Below are 21,504 nucleotides of genomic sequence, written 5' to 3'. Positions count from 1 at the left end.
GTTAGTTTCGGGTCTCGCCTGCTTCCCGTCACCAGCGGTTATTAAACATGTAGTCATCTGAAATAATAGAAACTCATTTGCTTTCTGTGGTCACCACATCACTGCGAATCAGTTCCAGTGTGGATGCGTTGTCTGTGAGCACAGAAGCCCCACCCACCTCCTCTGTTCAGTCAAAGAGGGGCAGCCAATCATATGAAAGTAGGGGGAGAGGAGTTAAAACACCTTCTTTCAGTCAGAGCCAGCCCCAGGTTAAGATAAATACAGATTATTTTGAACCGTGGATCATGCAAAGCTACTTTTCCAGAGTAGGCTGAATAAAATTATAGAGCTGAAAATGAAAAAAACAAATACAACTTTAATTCAAGCCCTTTTTTAAACATAATAAACATACAGTAAAAATAAATAATTTTAAACCTCATCTGTAAATTTCTGAAAAACAAAAAAAACTTTTCTGAATGGAAACAGATGGACACTGACCACTGCGCCAGCCGCTGCTCTGTCTCTTTGAGGAATCCCTGATGAAACTTGTACACTGGATCGTAGTTGGCAGAGATCAGGCTCTTAACAGAGTCTGGGAAAGCCTCGTCTTTCCCCACAGCGCTGTGGAAGGACTAGAAAATTGACAAACAATGTGGACATGTGGAAAAAGAAGAAAATGCAGATCACATTTTATCTTTTACTATATACATATATTTTTTAAATTGTATTTCCATATCGGATACTTCGGCACATAATGAGTGCCTTTTCTGCACCTCACAAGTAAGTGAACAAAACATTCAGAAGGAATAAAAATAATGAGAATGTAACTCCTACTCATCCACAACTCCCCCAGATTACTGGCAGAGATTGGAAGGGACACATCCAGTATGAGGTCCCACACATTACTGGTAGGATCCAGGATGAGGGATTGGACATGATAACAGAAATCCATCAGACACACATAAATGTGCTCAGGGCCCCGTGTGAGCGCACCACGACCCCTGACACAGAGGTGTTATATTCCCCGCTGTAGTAAATCACACAGGATCTGAGAGCTCGAGCAGACAGGCGGCAGTCCAGCAGTTTCACAGACGGACTCGCCCGGAAAGAGCATGAGTGACACGAGATTTAAAAAAGAAAAAAGAAGAGAAAAAGATGGGTGGGTGTGGGATCCCAGGCGTGAGCTGTACCAGCAAAGGAAAATGTTTAAGAGGTTTTAAAAAAAGCACCCGCGCATGCCTTCTTTCCACATCAAAGAGGCTGGAAACTACTAATGTGAAGAAAAACAGCTGAGAAAGGAAAAAGTAGGAACAGAGGCGTTTTCTACTCCACAGCGAGGTCAGAGGTCACCGTCAGTGTCTCAGTATTAAGGAGACAGGTCTTTAGCAAGCAGGTGCTGAACCTGTGTTTCTGCATTGGTGGTCTTTACTCATCATAACCCCGCCTATCACATTTCCTTTTTCTTTTCTTTTTTTCGAAAGCAGTTGCGACAGACAGTAAAAGTGAGTCATATGAAAGCAAAGACTGAGTCTGACCCACATTAAGCTGCACTTTCATCCCAGACGCTGTTCTTATAAATGCAGAGTGGGTTTTTTTTCTGTGTTGACTTCAGCGGTTTTACTTGTAAACTAAAAGAGCCTGAAGCTAATTAGTCTGTCCAAGCTATGTAACAGCAAAAAGATACAAGTCTGCTCACTTACAAGGAAGAGAGTTGTAGCATATGCACTGCACTGAATGCATTTTCATCTCTGTCCTGCATGAGAAAAGTGCTCATAAACTTCAGCCTTCAGTCGGGGGCCAAACTAAAAGCACATAAAAGCCTTTTTCTGGGATGTGAATAAAAAAAGAGAAGTAAGACTGGAACTGTGTGCTGGAACTAATGTAATATTAATGTTGCATTACTGAGAACAAACACTGTAAGATTTGTGAGTTTGGTTCAGACTTGAGCCTTTACTTTCCCTTTGGGGCCTCTTTTTCTAATATATAGCTGTAAAAAACACCAATGCTTGCATCTCGAATTCAGCACGTTGTGCGGTGCAAACCAACCCTGACTCACTGTTCCAGCACATGAGCTTTTAAAAAGATTAATGTTGGTACACTGTCCCAAAATTAGACTTCTAAACCAACAGTTTTGACTCATTATTCCGGTACTAAGGCTCTAAAGAAACCAGCCTTGGCTCACGGTATGCTTTTGGACCACACTGGCTCTTGGTCCTGCCACTTTCAGTCTAATCCAGATGGTAATGGCCTCACAGTGTGAAGGGAAGAGATAACAGATTGGACACAAGAGACTGGACAATACATGGAGACAAAGAGGCACCACTATCTTTACCTCTGTGATAACCTGCAGGTCATTGAGGTAGGTCCGCTCTGTGGTCAATAGTTCCTTGGCTATAAAGTAAGCCTTGTCTGTGGGAAACTTCTAGACAGAAACAAAAAGAAGCAAATCAATCTGTTTATATATATTTTTATCTCATCTTCTACAGAAAGAAGTCTGCACATTTTATGTTGCGAAAGACCAGCAGTTCAGTTCTTGTTATTAATTTGGATGAATTCCCCCAATTAATAATTTCTTTGTCTCACCAAATTACAGTAACGTGCAAAGGTCTTCAGCCAACCTTATTTCTTTGCATTTTGCTAGAAAAATTGGGAATAGCTGCATTGATTCATTTATTTGGCCCTTGAAGTTACTTTTTTGTTAGGGAGGATTTGTTTGTTGTTGAGTCCAATGTTAAAATAAGTTCTTTAAAAAGCCAAAAAAAAATGCTGCTAGTGAAACATTTTTCACTAGCAGTCAAAAACTAATGTGTACACTTACGTCTGCATTTTTTTTTTAATATAAACAAAATTATAGCGGAAGTGCTGCCACATGTCTGGTCAGAAAGAGAGAACCAATTTGTTTATTTGGTAGTTCAATGAAAGACTTCTGTTAGTTAAGAGTGAGAAAACAAATTTGCAGTTTTGTATTGTTATACAATATTTGTATTACTTGAACACTGAAGCGGCCCTCCAGTGCCAGCAGTGGCCCACAGCTCATTTAAGTTTGAGACCCCTGCTGTGGACACTCACAGCACACTAATGACCTCCTCCATACATACCGACAATGATTTGAATGAAAACTTTCACATTTGGATTTGTCACTCCTTCAGACCTGATGTCACTGTTTTTCATTCCAGTTCTTCTGTAATGTGGAATACCTCAGCACTCCTACCCCCACCCCTTTCTTTCCTTAAGATTGGCTTCTTGACAGCCAGTCTTTCACTGAGACCATTTCTGATGAGGTTTCAGTGAACAGTTGATGAATCGACCTTTGGGTCCAGATGCATCTCTCAGGTCCTGAGTCAGGTCTTTGCTTTAGTTTTCCTGTTTCTTAAGGACAAGACTTTCAGATATAGTTCATCTGCAACAAGGTCTTGTTTTGTTTTTTTCAGGTATGCCACTTCTTATTTTGTCCACTACTTGTCCAGTTTCCTCATATCTCCATGTGTATATGCAAGAAATAAAAGCAAGTTATGCGTTTTTGTGACAGGCTGTACCAACAAAACAAGTTCTTTGTTACTTCATGTTTTTTTTCCTGTCTGTTTTGTGTAAACACAACACAGGGTCATAACTTGATTTGACCATATTAATGCTTCAGTGATTCATAGGTCAGTGTTAACAAACAAATCATTCCTATGAAAATGGTCAGGCGAAAGAACTGGATTGAAATGAGTGAAAAAGTCACCAAGACTTTTGAAAGGACTTAAGAAAGCCTGGAAAACTGTTGCTCAAGCGCACTTACAAAAATTACAAGAATCTCTGGCTGCTTGAATCAAAATATAAAGAAAAGAGGAGTGACTAAAGGCTTTGCACATTTGTCTGAGTCACAGCATTGTTTTTTCCAAGTACTGAAAGACTTGGGTGTTCACAACTTCTTAGTCCAGACTAAATTCCTTTGAAGTCCTTCTGGGGGCCAATTCAGTGACTACAAGAAATTTCCCCATCCACCTTCTTACTCTCTGTATACCCACCTTCCTCCTCGCCTCGTCTTCCTCATCGTTGCGAACATATCCCGCTTCGGTAAGCAGCGGGCTGGTAAGTGGGGATAACGGCTGGATTTCAGCACTCTGTTCAGCACCCAGGACCCCAGTCCTTCCCATTCTCTGCCCATTCACAGAGCCGTTCCCATTAACTGCTACATGAGGACCTCCCAACGAAGACTTCTCTGAACCCGGACTTCCTGAGGGGCGAGAAGAAAAGAAGAATATAGAAAGGGGGGAGAAGCGGAGGTTAGGAATAGAACAAAGAGTAAGAGAAGATGACAAGAGAAGATAAGGGACAGTGTTAAATTTGATACAAAGAGAAATTCAGCTTCTACAATGAAATGCACTGCCAACTTGTATTTGTATTTCTTATCATTTAATAGAACATTTAATCATGACAGAATTATTTATTCTGCCAGACACAGCAGTGAAGCAAAAGGTTTCCAGGCTCACTGCACTGTGCACCTAAAAACATATTTAACAAGAAGAAGAAGAATTGTTCAATAATATTGTCTCCAAATAACTCAATTAAACATAAAACAAGATGATTGGCAATGAATTTCAACACTGGATAATTCTACACAATCAGTTCTAAAGTATGGTCTAAATGAGCACCTCTCATTTAGATCATACTTTAGGACCAAATGCCACTTGACCAAATGCTACTGTCCACTGACTCTATTCTATTTGCATTCACTTATATGAATGTGAATATGATTAAAGCATAGCTAGAAGGGATGGAGAGAAGAAAAACAGACTGTTAGTAAAGAGCCAACCATTAATAAAGGTTATATCAAGGCATTACATAGGCAAATTAAGGGGAAGAATGATGGTGTGCATAGTGGAGGGCTTTGAACATTTCTGCATATTTCATAGTTCATCAGCAAGCTATCTTTTGCTTCAATTTGCCTACATAAACACCAGAAGGACAGTACAAGACTGATCAGTGCCATTAAATTTACAACCATTTATGATTTAAAAAAAGATCACCTACACTTTGAGATGCTGGAAGCAGTAAAAGTTAGCCACTTTAACTTTTTACTAAAAAGTTTTGATGATGCCTTAAATGGAGCTGTCGTATAACAGGCATCTGCTCTGAGTAGTTTAAATCTGCTTCTGGCAGCCCTTTATGAAAATGATGGAAAGGGTAAAAAGATAAGTCTACTTCTCACTAATGTGAGAAACACTACAGATGTTAACTACATGGTAACTACATGGTACTAAGTCGTAACTGTATACTTGCCCAGGTGCAAAGTTTCCACAGAGTCCACTTCTATACACCAAACTGAATCATGGATAAAACCATAGCAACCAATGAGTGCAAGTCTGTGTGTGGGGGGGATGCTATAACAACACTGACAGCCATACAGAAGACCACTAAGAAACTACCACAAAAAAACGAACTGAAGCTACAAAACAATAAACGGAGTGGAATCAAGTACAACACTGAAAAAGACAAACAGGCTACGCTACAGACTAACTACCACAACACAAAACACTGGTGGGATCCACGTGACGAGCAGGCGGAGGGTATATAGGTGGGTGTGTGAGGGGCACGGCAGTTCAGCACCTGTTTGTTCTAAAGAAATTCCCAAGTCCCTTTTCTTCTGACAAACGTCATCATTTTTTTGTTTATTGACACTAGTTCACATAATCAGTTACAGTGTTAAAAAGAGAGATTAAAGGGAAAATGGGGGAAGGGGGCCTCAGAGAAGTCACCAAAAAAAGGATTCAGAAGGTGCTTAGTGATGAAAAAAGAAAAAAAAAAAAGGACAGGTGTGGAGGAATACAAAGTGTTACAGCAGAGACAGAAAAAACAGTGAGTCAATGCAGCTTTAGTCCATTCAAAATCAGCATGTTAATTTGTAAAGATGCTTATGCAGATCTTTGACTAGAATGGATGCATGTTCAGTATTTATAATTTCAAAGCATGCTACAGTCATTAAAATGAACAAATAAATAGAAAACATGCAAACCCCAACTGCCACCAAGGTCTCCACTTTAACTTTAAAAGAACAGCAAACAAGTGGTTTACACCTTTTAAAAAAATCATGTAAAAAGAAAAAGATTAAAGGATCAAGTGACGCAGCAGTACCCTTGTTTACCATTTTAATAATCTAAATTTAAGAAACACTTTGAAAATATGGTTGCTTTCTTGCTCAGACTTAAATAAGAAGACTGAAACCTCTTATGTCTATAAATATGAACTCAGCTTAAGTTAGCTTAGCTTAGTTAGCAACAAGTGAGAAAATCCCTACAAAACCGCAACCTGTCAAGTTATTTTCTAAACTTTACAGTTGCTAACAAGTGGACTTTGTCACTTTTAGACAGACATATGGGGTATGTTTTTTGCTAAGCTAAGCTAACTTGCCACTGGCTGTAGCTTCATATTTTCAACATATATAAATCTTTAGCTTTCAGAAAGACATCAAATATTTCCAAAAGTTTCAAACTATTTCGTGATGCAACCTGATATCATCACAGTGTGTATATAAATGGTAAATGGCCTGTATTTTACTAGTCCCTAAGGACCCCAAAGCGCTTTACATATCCAGTCATCCACCCATTCACACACACATTCACACATACATACATATATGTATATATAATCGCCAAAAAAAGCTACAAGGTAGTTTACCTTTCATTTTAAATTAATCAGTCAAATTAACCAAATTTGGCTGCAATTAATTCCATAAATAAACAAAATATCAATCAATCAGTCTTTTACTGCATCTACTTTATATTAAAACTACAAAAACAAGCTTCAGTGGAAGTGACTGGCTTCAAGTGCTACTTGTTGACAGGCAGCGAGACTAAAGACAAGCTGGACTCAACCCCAGTATTCCAGTGTATGCATGTGAATAACTTCTCACAATACTCTGACTTTCATACCTTAAAAAATAAAATGCCAATATCTCTCAAAGATATCTTTATTTTTGCACTTGCATTATGCTTTAAGCTGAACGTTACTTGTGTCTGTCTACCTTCGCCCTCTCAGTCTCCGTTAAAAGAGCACTGGAGTTGAGTCAGCCTTGTTTTGTCCTCATGCTTGGTGAGGAAACCGCAATGGGTACGAATGGTTTCTAAATATTTAAAAACAAAACAGTGCAGTTGAGAAATCATGAGCAAGGAGCAACAACAACAACAACAATAACAACAACAAAAAAGGGCTATAAACTGCAGTAAGAAGTATCTGAGTCTAGAAGCCTGCAAAGCTATAGGGTTGTTGTTAGGATTGTGTTAAACTGCACCCTCACACATCTGGATCCAGTTTAAGCCCCGTGACAGAAACACAGCGTGACAGAGGGAGCAAAAACAGAGTTGAGTGACAGAGAGCAGCAACATCCTTCACCTGGTTAACATGCATTTACAGTACAGAAAGTGAAATGGTGAGAAAACAGTGCTGAAAGACTTTTTTTCAACCCCTTGAAATAACAACAAAAAAAAGAAGCAAGAACATGCTTAAAAACAAACATTTACAAAGAGTGAATCATGAACATTTGATTCAGGTAGAGGCAGCAGGAAACAAAAGGTCATTCAACCTTGGAAACTGATAAAATCTTGACGACATTCAGTCCAAATTAAGCCACCTTGTAACTTGAACCCCCGATATCAGCAAAACAGTTCAGCTTCCTAAAACTGAATCTACCAAAGTACTGTTTGTGTTTGCGTTTGTTGTGCTACAATTTAGGTGCAAAAAGACTGTAATATGCAAGAAGAACCAAACCAGAATGAGAATGAGCAAGCTAAGACACTGACTTAATACCATTTAATGCAATTTTTGCTTACTCAGTCTATCTGGATGACAGTGCTGACACATGACATCTAAACAAAAGCTCCTTGTGTTGATCTTTAAAGTAATTTCAACTGATACTCAACAGGTTGGCTTATTTTTGTACTGATTTAGTTTATGGGACATTCAAACATTTCCTGCATGTCTCAAGAGAAGCCCACACTTTAATTCACTTCAGTTTGATCCAATTCAGCGTGCTGTAGTGGAGCAGCCAATGACAGAGATGGAGATGGGAAGCCTTCACCAGCAGAAAACAGCATCCAGAGAGGTGAAAGATAACAGGGTTACCTCTGTTTGTGGTTGCAGTGCATGCCTGGAGCCAAGCCGAGCAAAGCAGGACGAGGATGGCGGTCGGTGTGTTTGATTACCGCTGATTATGTGCATATAAACCGTGACAGAAAGAGAAAGCATAACCATAGAAAGAAATAAAGGCTGAAGAAATCCCCCTAAACCCATCACCAGCCAGCTGAAGTAGCATAAGTGTTGAAATGTAGAGACAAATGGAGCTTCAGCTAGAAAACACAGATATAAAAGATTAGGGTTTCCCTAAAATTGATGCAAAACTACTTCAATTGGTCTAAATACAAAAAGTCATGACCGCAAATATCCAGAATACCATGCAGATCACCCACGACAGACAGACAAATGAACTGAATGCATGAAAAATTGCTCAGAAGACAGGAACAACAACAGTCGGCTATTTTCCTCCTCTGGCAGATCCCAGTAACTCACATAGAAAACACACTTTTCCCAAAGTGTAACACTCCAAGTACAATTCAATCTACTAACTAAATCAAATATACTGTACAGTTAAAGGGGATCAGACCAACTGTACAGAAGTCTCCCCTCCTAGCATCCTATCAAATCCATTTATGAACTTCAGCTATTACCTCAAAGTCCATCTATTGCACCAGACAGTCTGATTTAGAGAAAAAAGCTACACTATAACTACAAAATGGGTGTATAATGCCACAGAAAGGCAGAAAATCTGCTGAGCTTGACAGCTTTTAGAAAGACCAATCAAGTATCACATTTACTACCAATAAGAAAAAAAACTCTTCACACACTTCTACACCTTAATGTCCCACAAATAAGAAAAAAATGTCTTAATTCTTAACAATGTGGCAAATGCTAACAAGTAAAGTGTGAAGTGAACAAGAATTTTTTGAAAACGTCAAGGTTTTCCTCTAACTTTCTATGAAACATTTCCTTCTGCACATTCAACTACAGTGAATATAAACGTTTCTGAGTTATGGCACGTTGTGAGGAAGCTTTTACCAAATGTATGCTCAATATTTTACCTTTCTTTTTATACAAAGAGCTGGCTGGCTCACAAAAGTGTCAGTTAGCAGCTTACTAAGAAATCTGCATATGTAATTTTAAAAAAGGAGTTTAGAAAAAACAGATGTTATTAAAGATTCAATTCGCCTTTAGAAAACACACATCTTGTCCTATGTTTACGCTCCAGAAAATATGTTAGACCCTGTGCGTAAAGCGTGATTGATTATAAAATGTGTAAAAGCATCGCAATCAACCATAGTGTTTTCCTTCTATTTCGGTGCTCGTCAGTGTAGCAGGAAGACAAAGCTGTCTCTAAGAAGAAAAAGACGACTTTAAACATCTGTTTATCTGTAACACACTAAATTAACACGTTGTTTTTTTCCTTTTGCCCACTCATGCTCGCTCAACAGCTAAAAACCCGACCGCCTACGTCTTCCTCATTAAAGCGGTAACACCCTTCTTCTTCCTCCTCACCGTCGCCACCCTCCTCCAACTGCAAACTCCCGAAAGAGAACTTGGTGTGAGAGAGCGGGGATGTGCCGTTTGAGTTAACTGAAATCATGGAGCTGACGGCGGCTGGGTTGCCGTACATTAAGGGCTGGCTGTACGCACTGCTGCCCGTGTCTGACTCTGTGTCGCTGGTGTCTGTGCCGCTGCTAGTAGACCCGTCGATCATTTGGACCGGCTGGTTTAGAGTGTTGTATTTGTTATTAGACGGGCTGCTGCCGGGCTTTCCCTGATGCCCGAACATCCGCTGCACCGTATTGGACCGTGGCTGACCAGGAACCAGGAGGTTCCTGTCATTGCCGTTGGTCATCATCATTCTACGCTCCAGTGGGGCAGAGCCAGGAGTTTTGGCGTGCAGCCCAGAGCGATTGCGGTGGTTGATGGGTGTCGATGTCAGCTGGCTGAGAATGAATGGGTCAGTGTCAGAGCGGTTCCTCATGTTATTGTTGTTGTAGTACGGTTTAGCCAGATTTGGCGAAGTGCGGTTTGAGGCGATCGGGGAGTAGCTGCCATAGTGGTTTTGTGGATGGGATGATGGCGGGACTGTGGGAGTCTCCACAGGGAGCGCTCCAGGACGTTTACTGAAATAATGCCCGCCGTCATCCCACCGCGAAGCTGAACGTGGCTGACTGTGACCGTTTGTCATCTCTGAGTGACTGAGTGAGTTTGTGCGGTGATGGAAGCTGCTGATCACCGGGCTGGAGCACTGACTGCGTGTCCCGGTTCCTAATGGACGACCCAACACTGCACCTCGCTTGTCTCGCCCCTGAAAGATCTCATCTAACAGCGTGCTGTGGAGCGGGAGACGCCCATTTGTCAAAACGTCCTCATCTGTTAGCTCGTGACTCACATTAAACTTGTTACACACAGGAGACTGATTTACAGTGTTCCTGTTACCCTGCATGCTTTGCTGCTGCTTCCCCACCATACCCTGCTGCATCAGCCCTTGGTGATTGGTGTGATAGAACCCATTAACAGCCCCAAACAGCCTCCCAGCTTGCCCCCCATTTCGACCAGGACTACCCAAGTGCCTACTATAAGCACAAGGCTCATCCTCATTGCTGTCATTTGCATTGCTGTGACCCCGGGTAGCCCTGTTGTTCTTTGTCACATCACATTCACTGTCTATGTCGCTGCAGTCTATGTAAGGAATAGAAGAGCTGCTGCCTTTGTTTGCCCTGCAGGATGGACCTGGGTTGAGGAGCTGCTGGTCCAGTACTGATCCCGCAAGGTGGTGGTTCTGTCGGGGCTGAGTCGGGTCTGAGCCAGGCGCTGCCGTTAGGCCATGAAGACCATTGGTGGGGGGCGTGACCGCCTGTGGCTCCTCCGAACCATTAGGTACAGCCAGATGGCTCAATCTGTCTGAGTCAGGCTGGTCTGCTAACGGGATCGACGTGGCACTCTGCAAATAACAAGAGGGGAGAAAAGACAGAACATGGAGTGAAGATGGAATGAAAGGTTAAAAGGGGGGAATAATAAAGGATAAAACTGTTATTTATTTGGGCTCTATTACAGGGACAGCCTTAGAGCAAGCACTCAGTTACACATTTTCACTCCCTGGAACGGCATGGGTACACAAGCTTTGTAATCACAGCTCCAGATGTAAACAAAGATGCTGAGGAGTGATTTTTAAAAAAAGAAGAAGAAAAAAAAGCTTGTTAATTATCGTGTGGTTGTGTTTCGGCGTTTTCTAATGCAGTTCCAAGTAAAGGTAAACATATTTCTCCCTCTGGTTTTCTACTGTACTTTCCCTCACACTATTTTGGTAGTTGACATTTCTGAGTCCATACATTTACGCTATGACTATTATTCTTTATACTGAGGCAATGATTGTTATTCTCTCACTGATTAATTCAAAACACTTGTGGGTTGAGTTAACCTGACATGTAGTTAGATTTCTCAGGAGGTGCCCATCAGGTTATGGCATAGACTGAAGGATAATTCAGACAAGACAAGCCTGAGCATGTCTAAGAGTGAGAGCCAATGTCAGCCCCCAATGTTGATTTAGTACCTAAATACGGAGCTACTTCAACAACCTCTCACAAAACACAGTACTTTGATATGCAAGAAAACTATTCCTGCTGAAAGTGTAAAAGAAACTCATATTGCTCATTGAGGCAAAGATAGCAGGATATGCTAGCAGCATGAAGTGTGAACGTAATGCCAACCAATAACTCCAAGCACCCATGGATTTTACAGCGGGGGTTATGTGTTGGAAAAGCAGGGCATTAAGCAGCTGATTAAAAAGCTTGGCCAAAGATACAACATCCCAGGCAGAAAATAAAATATTTGTCAGTTTAATTATGTGACAGTATTGTGCAGTTCCTGAAGAGTTACAAGGTTTAGTTACTTTAGTTATTGTTAAACTAAAACGGTAAGCAGTTATTTTATACTTTTTATAACATACTGCTACTTTCTCATCAGTAACGACCAGCTCCTAACACAAACAGAACTCCAACACCAAGCAAGCTAAAGTTAGCCCGCTAGCTAAGCTTTGGGAAATAGCTTTGTTACCAGGTAAAGCAATGTTAGCCAACAGGAAGCATGTGGGTATTGTTCAGCTTGGTTTCCCAAAGAGTTTCTGATCTTACACTAAAGTAAAAATACCAGGACTGCCAAATTTTAAAAAAAAAAAAAAAACTAATTCAAGCATAGAATACACTACTTTGTCAAAGGCCAGAAATGGATATAAAAACGCAAACATGTTTTTCAAGTAATGCAACAAAGACTAACTGCCTCAACTATACGTGCCTAATTTTGACCTCCGATCTCAGACGAAACATCCTGGAGATATTGTGCATGCAATAGCACAATATAACAGTGCAGTGTAGTTTTGTATGCACAGTTTTGGCTCATGCTTTTTTGCATAAACACTAACCTGCTAATGGTTGTGGGTGTCATTAATAATGGGTTTCTAGAAATGTTTTAAGCTCGCATTACCTCTTTTGGCACATGTGATTTTGTGGAGGCAGACTGAGGGGATATGCTGCTGTTGGACAGGATCTTACTGTGCTTCCTGAAAAAAAAAAGCAGGGAAACAGATGAGATTATACCATATACGACTAATCAGCAAACCGAGAAATTTGATTACATTTAACTTCAGTAGCTTGGCTCAGTCTTGGTAAAACGAAGGAGGAACACTACACCTTTCAAATGGAACTTTCTTGGGCTCGGAGTCTTTAACGTAATCAATGATTTGCTTCTGGGTTCGACCACTGCAGGTAGAGGACACGGAAAGAAGACCAGTTGATACGAAACCAAAATATTTTAAAAAGAGGATTTCACTTTCAGTCTCTTTTTTCTTTCCTCTTCTTACCTGAACCGGAATGAGGATCCTCGGGTGAAGAGGATGGGCTTGGGTTTTGGTTTGGGCTCCTCAAAGAGTCTGAAGAAGGCATGGTACTCGACACAGATCTTCCAGAAAACCTTACAGCAGTCCCTGCTGGCCATGGCAAACTCCAGCGTGTCATGGTGGGCATTCTGCTGGGAGGATACAGCAACAAATATAAGCACAGAAAGCAGAAAGAGAAAAGGCGAGGCAAGAAAAGAAAGGAAACGTCGTATGAACTTACAGTGGGGTCGGCTCTAAGCTTGATTAGGAACCTTTTACGTTTGAAGCTGAGTTTACGGATCTTGGACCAGTTGAAAGAGTTAATTTTTGTGTTCCCCTGAATACAGAAAAATCAGAATCAGTTAAGACAGCACAAGCAAAATCGAAAACAAACCCAAAACTACCAGGCGGTACATTCCTTACCAGATGAATTGGGTGGAGGCTTACCACAAAACGTCAGGAACCAATTAATCGATTTGTCATATCAGCTAAATTTTAAAAGATCTCAGCACTCTTTGAAGATGTGGCAGAAAAAAAATCAGGGCAGTGAAACAGCGCAGACTGGACTTAATTGGGGTCAGCCTGGTCAAAAGAGAGTGCATCCACTGTTCTATGGCATGTTTTGTGTGTTATGTTTGAGAGTGTCAGGTCAGAGCACCATTAAAAAAACTGCCTGAACTGCAGCCAAGCAGCAGCAACCATCTGTTAATTGCTGTGCCAAATATCTCGGTGTTGTCAGTGGAGAAAACCTTCCACCTTGAGTTGAGGATACTATGATACTAAGACTAAGACTCCCTTCCTTCTTTCTTCTATAAAATATCTAAAGCATTTACAACTCATACAAAACATATTTGTCAGCCTTGTTAATGTGTGTCGAAAAACCGTTGGTGTTCACCTAGAAAATATCAATTTTTAGCCAACTGCCCCACCCAAGCCCCAAAAACCTTTTATGGCCCCTACTTATTGAAGATTTTACCTGGAAAACCAGTACTCCACTGTTTGCTACAGCCAGGCTGAGTTTAGTACCCTCGCGGTCCTTCGCTGGGTGTAAGCGAACACCATACATCTCTAACCGCCGTGCGATTTCAAGCAGCTGATAGTCCGACTCTGCCGGCGTCTGCCCGCTGTGGAGAAGAGAGATGCATCAAACTATCAGCGATCAATCAGCAGCTCATTTAAGCCATTCATCTTAGTTAGTGTTCTAGACTTGCTCTCAGTGTGTAAGAAAATCAATTCCTCTAACCAAGAGGTAATGAGTCACAGCTTAAACTGTGCATCTCAGGGGCTAAACAAGCATCTATTCTGGGTATACTGAGAATTTAAAAACATGGGTCAGCCTTAAAATACACTGCGGCACCCACAGCGGGGAGGAAGAAATCAGCCAAAAAAGCCACACAAAGTTTGTTTCCTCACAAAATCTGAAAATAGCTTCCCGTTTCCTGTATAAGCGGCTGAATTGGCCATTTCCTTCCTGTGTCGGCTAAGGGGAGGGTGAAGGATTGAAGGGAGGCAAGGCGGAGAGGAGGGTGAGGGGAGAACGGGTGTGCGATGCACGGTGTCTGATGATCAACAAGTTTGTTTTTCAGCTCTTATTCAATTCAATTCAATTTTATTTATATAGCGCCAAATCACAACAAAAGTCGCCTCAAGGCGCTTCATACATTATTGGTGGTTAAGGGAGGGTTATGCATGTCCAGAAAAGAATCTCATTTATTTATTTGCTGCCAGCAGCATGGAAATGAAATACATGATGTGTGTGTGTCTGTGTGTGTGTGTGTGTGTGGTCCCAGGGGCACAGTAGGAGTGCGAAGTGGTATGTTTGCAGATAGCCAGCTCTGCAGGGGAGAGATTTAGAAGTGTGTGAATGTGAGTGTGTGCTGGCTGTTGTGGTTAGAAGATAAACCTCTCTGCAGGAGGGAGACTTATGGGTGTGTGTTTGGGGGGTGTATATTTGAATAAACAGATAAATATCTTTGCATTGCAGACTGGAATTATGCGAGCTTGGTGTGTGTTTATATATGACAAACATATCTCTCCTGACACCTCTGAGCTTGCCACCTAGAAACTGATCTGTACCTCAGCTCAGTATTGTTTTCTAAGCAAGGATAATCTTGCTGTTTGCAGGTAAACAGTGCTGCTTTGGTACTGTTAGAATGACCTGAATTGTTAATAACCTCTTGACATTCATGCTAACATACTGTGAAACTGGTGGAGTTTATGTTTGTGATTACTAAAGGCTTCCTCCCCCCATGAATCATGTATACACAGAACTGTGTTCACTTAATCCACCAAAGCTGATCAGATTTTAAATCCTTTATATTAATTTCAGATAATGCAGCTATGTTGGAAGTCAATCATGATCCGGTGGGAAAGGGAAATGTGAAGAGAGGAAGAAACATTAAGGATCATGATAACCATTATTTACCAGAATTTTGTAACTCAAGTAGTTTGATCTTCTAGTAAAATAATTGATTCATAAGGAGACTTGATTGTTTTTTAGATGACCTAAAGGCAAACCTGAAAATTAACCGGCTCAGAAACAGGTTATGTTCCAGATAAGAGCTCATCAGGCATGACATCACTGCCTACTGACTAATCAATTCTCTGGAAAACAGCATCACTTCCTGGAAAATCTCTCAGAGCTGTGAAAGGACAGTAGGAGGGTCTAAGGTTTTTCCATGTGTTTGTGTTTTCCTGATGCAACTTTATTTAATTACAACTTACAATAATTTTAGTGTCTAATACTAATAGTGTGTTAATATCCGATCCTGAAACAGGCCATGATTTGTAGTAATAGACACTATATCAAATTAGCGTGCAGTCTATACACATATGGTTGAATTTGCTTTTTAAAATTGTATTTAACTTAGGTTGCTCTCAGACGCATGCTTGCAATTTGTCAAATGCTGCCAATGCACTTTAATGTGACCGGCTTAAATGACGAACCCCTGTGTTATCTGCTTATCCATCTGATAACCACTTCTGTGTGACTGCTTAACCTGATTGCTGATAAGTGAAGATGTATTACAGGAAGATACCCTGGGGATGCTGAACTTGCAGGGCCCCGTCTGAGCCTCATGCTCTCTCTCCTGACTTAGATACTACTCCTAATAGTCTACTCCAATCAGCAATCAGGTTACTCTTTAGTTGTTTTAACCCATATTTCCTTGTTTTTGATGGTAACAGCAGGTGTTCTGCCTGCTTTCATTTTATTGATAATAACTGTTTTGTTTTGTTTTTTCTTCTTAGTCTCCTTTTATTGTTACTGCCCCACATCTCAGGCCGGCAAAGTATAGAGTAAGAGAGCATGAAGGCTATGAAGTTAGTAAGACATGGTAGAGTAGCCGGGTGTGTACACAACTTCCACATGGGAGAGTGGGGTTTGAATCCCATTCAAGTTACTGGGAGGGGCTGAAAACTTACATTGGTTGCCATTTTTTGACACTGTGCAGATTAAACCCATGCTGATTCCCACAAAGCATAGAGAAAACCCTGAATTCACTGGAACCCACATCTAATCCATGTGTGGACTTGCACACGAGATAACTCACACATGCTCGCGGTGGCAGTCTATGATCTCGTCTCTAATGGCGTCTTGGTCGGGCAGATACTTATTGTGAAGGAGGTGCTGCCAGCTCTGGGTCTCATCGAAGTCTCCGATCTCAGCTGGTGGAGGGAAAAGAAAATGGATATTTATTTAAAGTGAGGACGAGGAAGGTTAGGAGCTGATTAAAATAAAGATGCAGAGTGTTGAGGAAAAAAAAGAGTTAAAAGGTCTTTTCCTCATCCACAAACCAACCTTGGCAACTCTGTTGTAGATGAAGTGTGCTGATGCATGCGTCCCCATCTGTTTTATACCAGCAGCACCCCCATATACTGTACTGCCTGCAGGTGCACATACGGGCTGAACACTGACAGTTGCTATGACAACTGAGCAATATCCTTCAGTATACAGCGCTGTACCTTAGCAGCATCTGAAAGACGGAGTCAAGATCCTATATCCTCCATTTACAGAGCTGAGGTACAATGGTCGTTGTGACGAATCGCGACCATAAAGTCTGCATCCTGTAGACGACCACATGCTCACACTTCATTCAACTATAACGTTTACAATTATAAATGAGAGGTGATTGAGATTGTAATGCTATGGTGGTTCCCGTTGGTATTACTGTAAGTGTTGAAGGAGGCTGTTTTGTATTTATGTTCGTTGTCATTTACTTGGTATAAAACACAGTAAGTGGTGCTGAAATTACCCCCACAGGGAATCTCTGTAATGAATCTGTTGATTTACAGTCAGTCATCTACATATGCAAAGCATTTACATTATAATAGAACCTTCACAGAGGCCAAAGATCTTTTCAGACAAGGAAATTTTAGTAACTATTAAAAGCTATCTGCATATGAATATGCAGTATCTGCAGGCAACTGACCCCTCAGATTTAAGCAAGCAAGAGGGGCCATATCTGGTGAAATGCAGTCAGCTACTGTCTGATGATGAGCAGACTGTCAATGTGTACTCATTGACAGATGACAGCGAAAGCCCCAAAATATCAGCAGTTGTCCTGGAGGCACCAAAGGATAGCTGATGACTTCAGAGACGGTGAAGAATCCAACACCCCTCAACATGAAAGGCATTTACCGGGTGGCACAATGGCCTTTAGCCTGGCATCTGTCATGTGATGAACGAAAGGAAGCTGTGAGTAACAAGAGTGCTCTTTCCTGCCTTGAAAGGCTCCATCACTTCCACCCACTTTGCTGCTAAAGCGTTAATGAATAACCCAAGTAACCATCCATCAATTCGCTTCCGCTTATCCTTTTCAGGGTCGCGGGGGGGCGCTGGAGCCTATCCCAGCTGTTATAGGGCTGTGGACAGGTCGCCAGTCTGTCGCAGGGCCAACACACAGGGCCAGACAACCATTCGCACTCACATTCATACCTAGTGACAATTTGGATTATCCAATTAACCTATCCCCACAAGCTGCATGTCTTTGGACGGTGGGAGGAAGCCGGAGTAACCGGAGGGAACCCACGCAAACACGGGGAGAACATGCAAACTCCACACAGAAAGACCCCGGCCTGATGTTGGAATTGAACTCAGGACCTTCTTGCTGTGCGGCAACAGTGCTAACCACCGTGCCACCGTGCTGCCAAGTAACCAGTGTGCAGATTTCTGCCTTTTTATTCGGTCCGACAGCTCTCAGACATCAAATTACGTTCAGGCTCAAGTTTAATTTATTCCCGTTTAATTTGCATACATACTTTTTGCAAAGCATGGATTTTAATTTCTTCTTCCCCCCCCCCCTACACTGATGCAAATTAAAAATTAAAGTTATACGAATCAATACAGCTGCTGTGATTATTAATGATTACCCTGAACTGTGAAGGCAAAAAGGAACCTCAACAACCTCTGCATATTTTAATTAATTGTTTTCCAGTCATCGACTGCTGTTATGATTTGATGACATTCACAGCATGTCAAAATCATCTAAAAAGGGACTTGTTTGTGTGCTTCAGCGGCTTCCAAACATCAGATTCTTGAATACTTTTCGTGTTAAAACTCACACTGAATAATGTGGGAGACCATGAGAGCGGCGCTCGTGTCGTTGCAGATCAGACGACCACAGGCCAGGTCGCGTTTAATCTGTAGAGCAAACAGATACCTGGAGGAAAAATAAACAAACAAACAAAAAAATAGAGAGATTGTGGGGATGGAGGAAAAGGAAGATGAAAAACAGAAGTTTTGGGAAAGGTTACAGGGGTTAATGCACACTCCATAAACGCAGCAACTTACAATGTTAGAGCCAATCTCATAACCATTAAAGTGATGGCATTTAGAGAGAAACCCTGTGTATGCCCGCTGCTTTGCATCTACTGCCTTTAAACTGACCCTAATTGCGGGTTTTGTTAATCATTATACAGGCGGCTACTTAGGCCATGATGAGGGCTTAATGAGAGTCACAGACACAAGCATGTGCACCCGTGTATGCACATGCTGCCGGGCTGTGATGTCACATTTTAATTAAGAAAGCCCAACAACGACAGTGGGAGGCTTAATAAAAGGAAAAAAGCCTGTAGGCAACATCACCCTGTAGGAGCACGCCAGAATTCAATGTAAACGGCATCACCGGAAAAAGTATTCAAGGTCCGCATGTTCATCTCCCACAGCATTTAAACCTGATTCGCTGCCTTTCTATTCACTGTATGTGGGCAAACAGTTTACTGCATTCAGAGTGAATCCATGTGAGAGTGTGATCAATGATCTGCGGCACCTTTTAATGTAAAATCCAATTCAACTGTTTTGCTGCGTGATTACCTCGCTAGCAAAGTTAATGAGGCTTTCAGTGCAGAATGTTATTACACAAGAAAGCTGCACTTATTTAGACTGAAAAACATCAGGTCAATCCAGCAGCCTTGACCATACTGGAGTAGCACTGTTATTGGGAGCAGATCCCATTTATGATTTCAATTCAATTTTATTCTCACCCCCTGAAGAGAGAAGGTACATAATCAGATCACTTGTGATGGTAGGTACTAGTAACTACTGAATAAGTAAAAACTTTATACTACCCATAATTTTTCCATGGATTGTCTTCAAACTTCACAAGAATACACAAGGCTTCAGGGGTCATGATGACCAAGGTTGACTAAGCATTAGACCTTGACCTTTTTGTTAGCACCCAAGGTCAAAGCTTTTGTTGTTGTTGATATGCTCTCTCGAGTGCTCTGGTTTATACAGCACCAAAAACATAAATGTCACACAACCGGTTGGGGGTGAAGATTCAGTAATCAGCAGCTAATAGGAGGTTAACAGCTTGATATACACACAAGGAAGTCTTTCTTCCATCTGTGCTTACATTACTCATCAAAGGAAACACTGACAGCGGCAACACTGTGGGAGCCAAACAAAAGGGGAAAAGAAACAACTATGTGTCTACTTCATGTTCGTCCACTGACACAATCAGAGATGATATGAGGTCAGTGGAATAATCTCTCCTACTTTTATCTACAGTGAGCTGGTGACAGGAATCAATAGTAAGATGTAGGATTTCACTACAGTGGGTATAACTATAACTTTATTTCTACAGGTAACTTTAGTGCTTCCTGATTTGCCATCATCTCAAATTAACCCTCTCAGGCTCAAATTAAACTTTTTGTTGCTAATGCACAACCAAGTCCTGCAGTGGTACTTCTGAGTAAAAAAAACTCATAAAATATGTATGTGGGGTAATCAGGTTGTTAGTTTTTAACTTTTGCAAATCGGCAACGCCTGCCTCGAGAGGGTTGAGCCCAGCTGGGTGGCTGTAGGAGTGTCAGCACCATGGGAAAAATGTGGAAGGTCAGATAATTGTCCTATTTATGTTTTAGCCAAGTGACCGAGAATTTCTGCTGTAGCGTGTGTCCTAAATCAGCTCCGACAAACAGAAACAGTCCAGAAGGGTCCCGCTAGGCTCCGTCACACTAAACTAAACAAGAAGGTGGACTTGATGGTCTGCAGATAACGCTACACTTTTTAAACAAAGGACAGAGGGAATAGGTGGGAATCAGGACCAAAAAAAAGAGATTGGTTTTCCAGATAAAATGGATCTTCCAGGGTTAAACTATGAATAAAAGGCCAGAAGTGGTCAGACCATTCATCTTCTTTGACTTCCTTTCAGCTGGCTTGGAATACCAGAAGGTTTATTGAGCCTTGTTCCCAGATGACAAAAATATGTTTGGGTCCAGAAAAGACAAAACGGCTTATTTGATGTCAGGCATATAAATGTGTTATAAATGCTAAGGGTCTGACCAAAAACAACAACAGGCAGACAACAAGAAATATACAAGACTTCTGCCTCATGTTTGGGTGCAGCTGTAAATCAGAAATTGTCCTTAAAAATTCCTGGTGAAGGACTGAAATCACGCTGACCAGACAGGAAACCAAATGCTGAACAGCATGTCTTTTAATTTGGGAGCTTCTTCTTCAGATAGGTGTGGTTTCTGTGTGGGGAAGACCTACCGAGTCAGCTCCTCCATGAGCTGCGTGTGGTCAGGAGGGAAGAACTTCACCACAAAACGAAGGATGGTGTTTTTAGGCCCTGGAGGAGGGAAATAACGGGATGTGGTTAGGAAGAACGAGACAGAGTGGAGAGATGCAGAAAGGCTGCAGAGGAAATATCCGTTTACTACTATTAGTGGGAGTGTCTAATGTCTGAGTTAAGAAGAGTTTGGATTTGTGTTTTAGTTTGAAGCACAGAGGCGTTTGAAGGATGAAAGACGAGATGGGATCTGAGAGTGACTTACGTCTGATCTGCTTCAGTGTCGGCTTCAAAAGATCCAGCCACACCTGCGGGCATCAGGGAACAGCTTTACTTTCATTAGTGCCTTAAAGACGGATACCTGATTTTCATCTCTAGCTACAAAAATGATTCATTTTCAACTAATGTGCATGTGTGTTCCAGCTGTGAGAAAAGAGATCATTTCACTGGAAATTTTAAAGACTTTAGTGAAACCTGAGGTCCTACGTGTAGCAGACACCACCTGATAATTACTAACCTTTAAACTCCTATATCTATTTATTTTATCTCATTTATTTTCCTTCAAACGGTTCAGTT

At 41.4% G+C, this 21,504-nt stretch overlaps 1 protein-coding gene across 6 annotated transcripts in view; it reads right to left on the bottom strand.

Moving 5' to 3' along the window:
• The window catches only part of LOC102312240 (FERM, ARHGEF and pleckstrin domain-containing protein 1), a 67,322-nt gene that overhangs the window by 9,624 nt on the left and 36,194 nt on the right, over window positions 1-21,504 (bottom strand). For 3 of the 6 annotated variants that reach the window (XM_042221448.1, XM_042221445.1, XM_005937346.3), the window contains 13 exons: window positions 21,194-21,236; window positions 20,910-20,988; window positions 18,476-18,573; window positions 16,465-16,579; window positions 13,890-14,037; window positions 13,155-13,250; window positions 12,899-13,065; window positions 12,729-12,797; window positions 12,523-12,598; window positions 10,774-10,984; window positions 3,990-4,198; window positions 2,312-2,401; window positions 478-611 (listed from right to left, as the gene is read on the bottom strand). In XM_042221448.1, coding sequence (XP_042077382.1) covers window positions 478-611; window positions 2,312-2,401; window positions 3,990-4,198; window positions 10,774-10,984; window positions 12,523-12,598; window positions 12,729-12,797; window positions 12,899-13,065; window positions 13,155-13,250; window positions 13,890-14,037; window positions 16,465-16,579; window positions 18,476-18,573; window positions 20,910-20,988; window positions 21,194-21,236 — 1,535 coding nt within the window. Of the gene's footprint in view, window positions 1-477; window positions 612-2,311; window positions 2,402-3,989; window positions 4,199-10,773; window positions 10,985-12,522; window positions 12,599-12,728; window positions 12,798-12,898; window positions 13,066-13,154; window positions 13,251-13,889; window positions 14,038-16,464; window positions 16,580-16,712; window positions 17,801-18,475; window positions 18,574-20,909; window positions 20,989-21,193; window positions 21,237-21,504 lie in introns of those variants that run through there. The other 3 variants (XM_042221447.1, XM_042221446.1, XM_042221449.1) reach the window with 3 other exon arrangements.

Source organism: Haplochromis burtoni, unplaced genomic scaffold (genome assembly GCF_018398535.1).
Source record: "Haplochromis burtoni strain Fernald_Lab_line unplaced genomic scaffold, NCSU_Asbu1 Contig_67, whole genome shotgun sequence".
NCBI lineage: Eukaryota > Metazoa > Chordata > Actinopteri > Cichliformes > Cichlidae > Haplochromis > Haplochromis burtoni.
The sequence above is the reverse complement of the archived record's forward strand: the minus strand, read 5'-3'. Positions and strand labels throughout refer to the sequence as shown.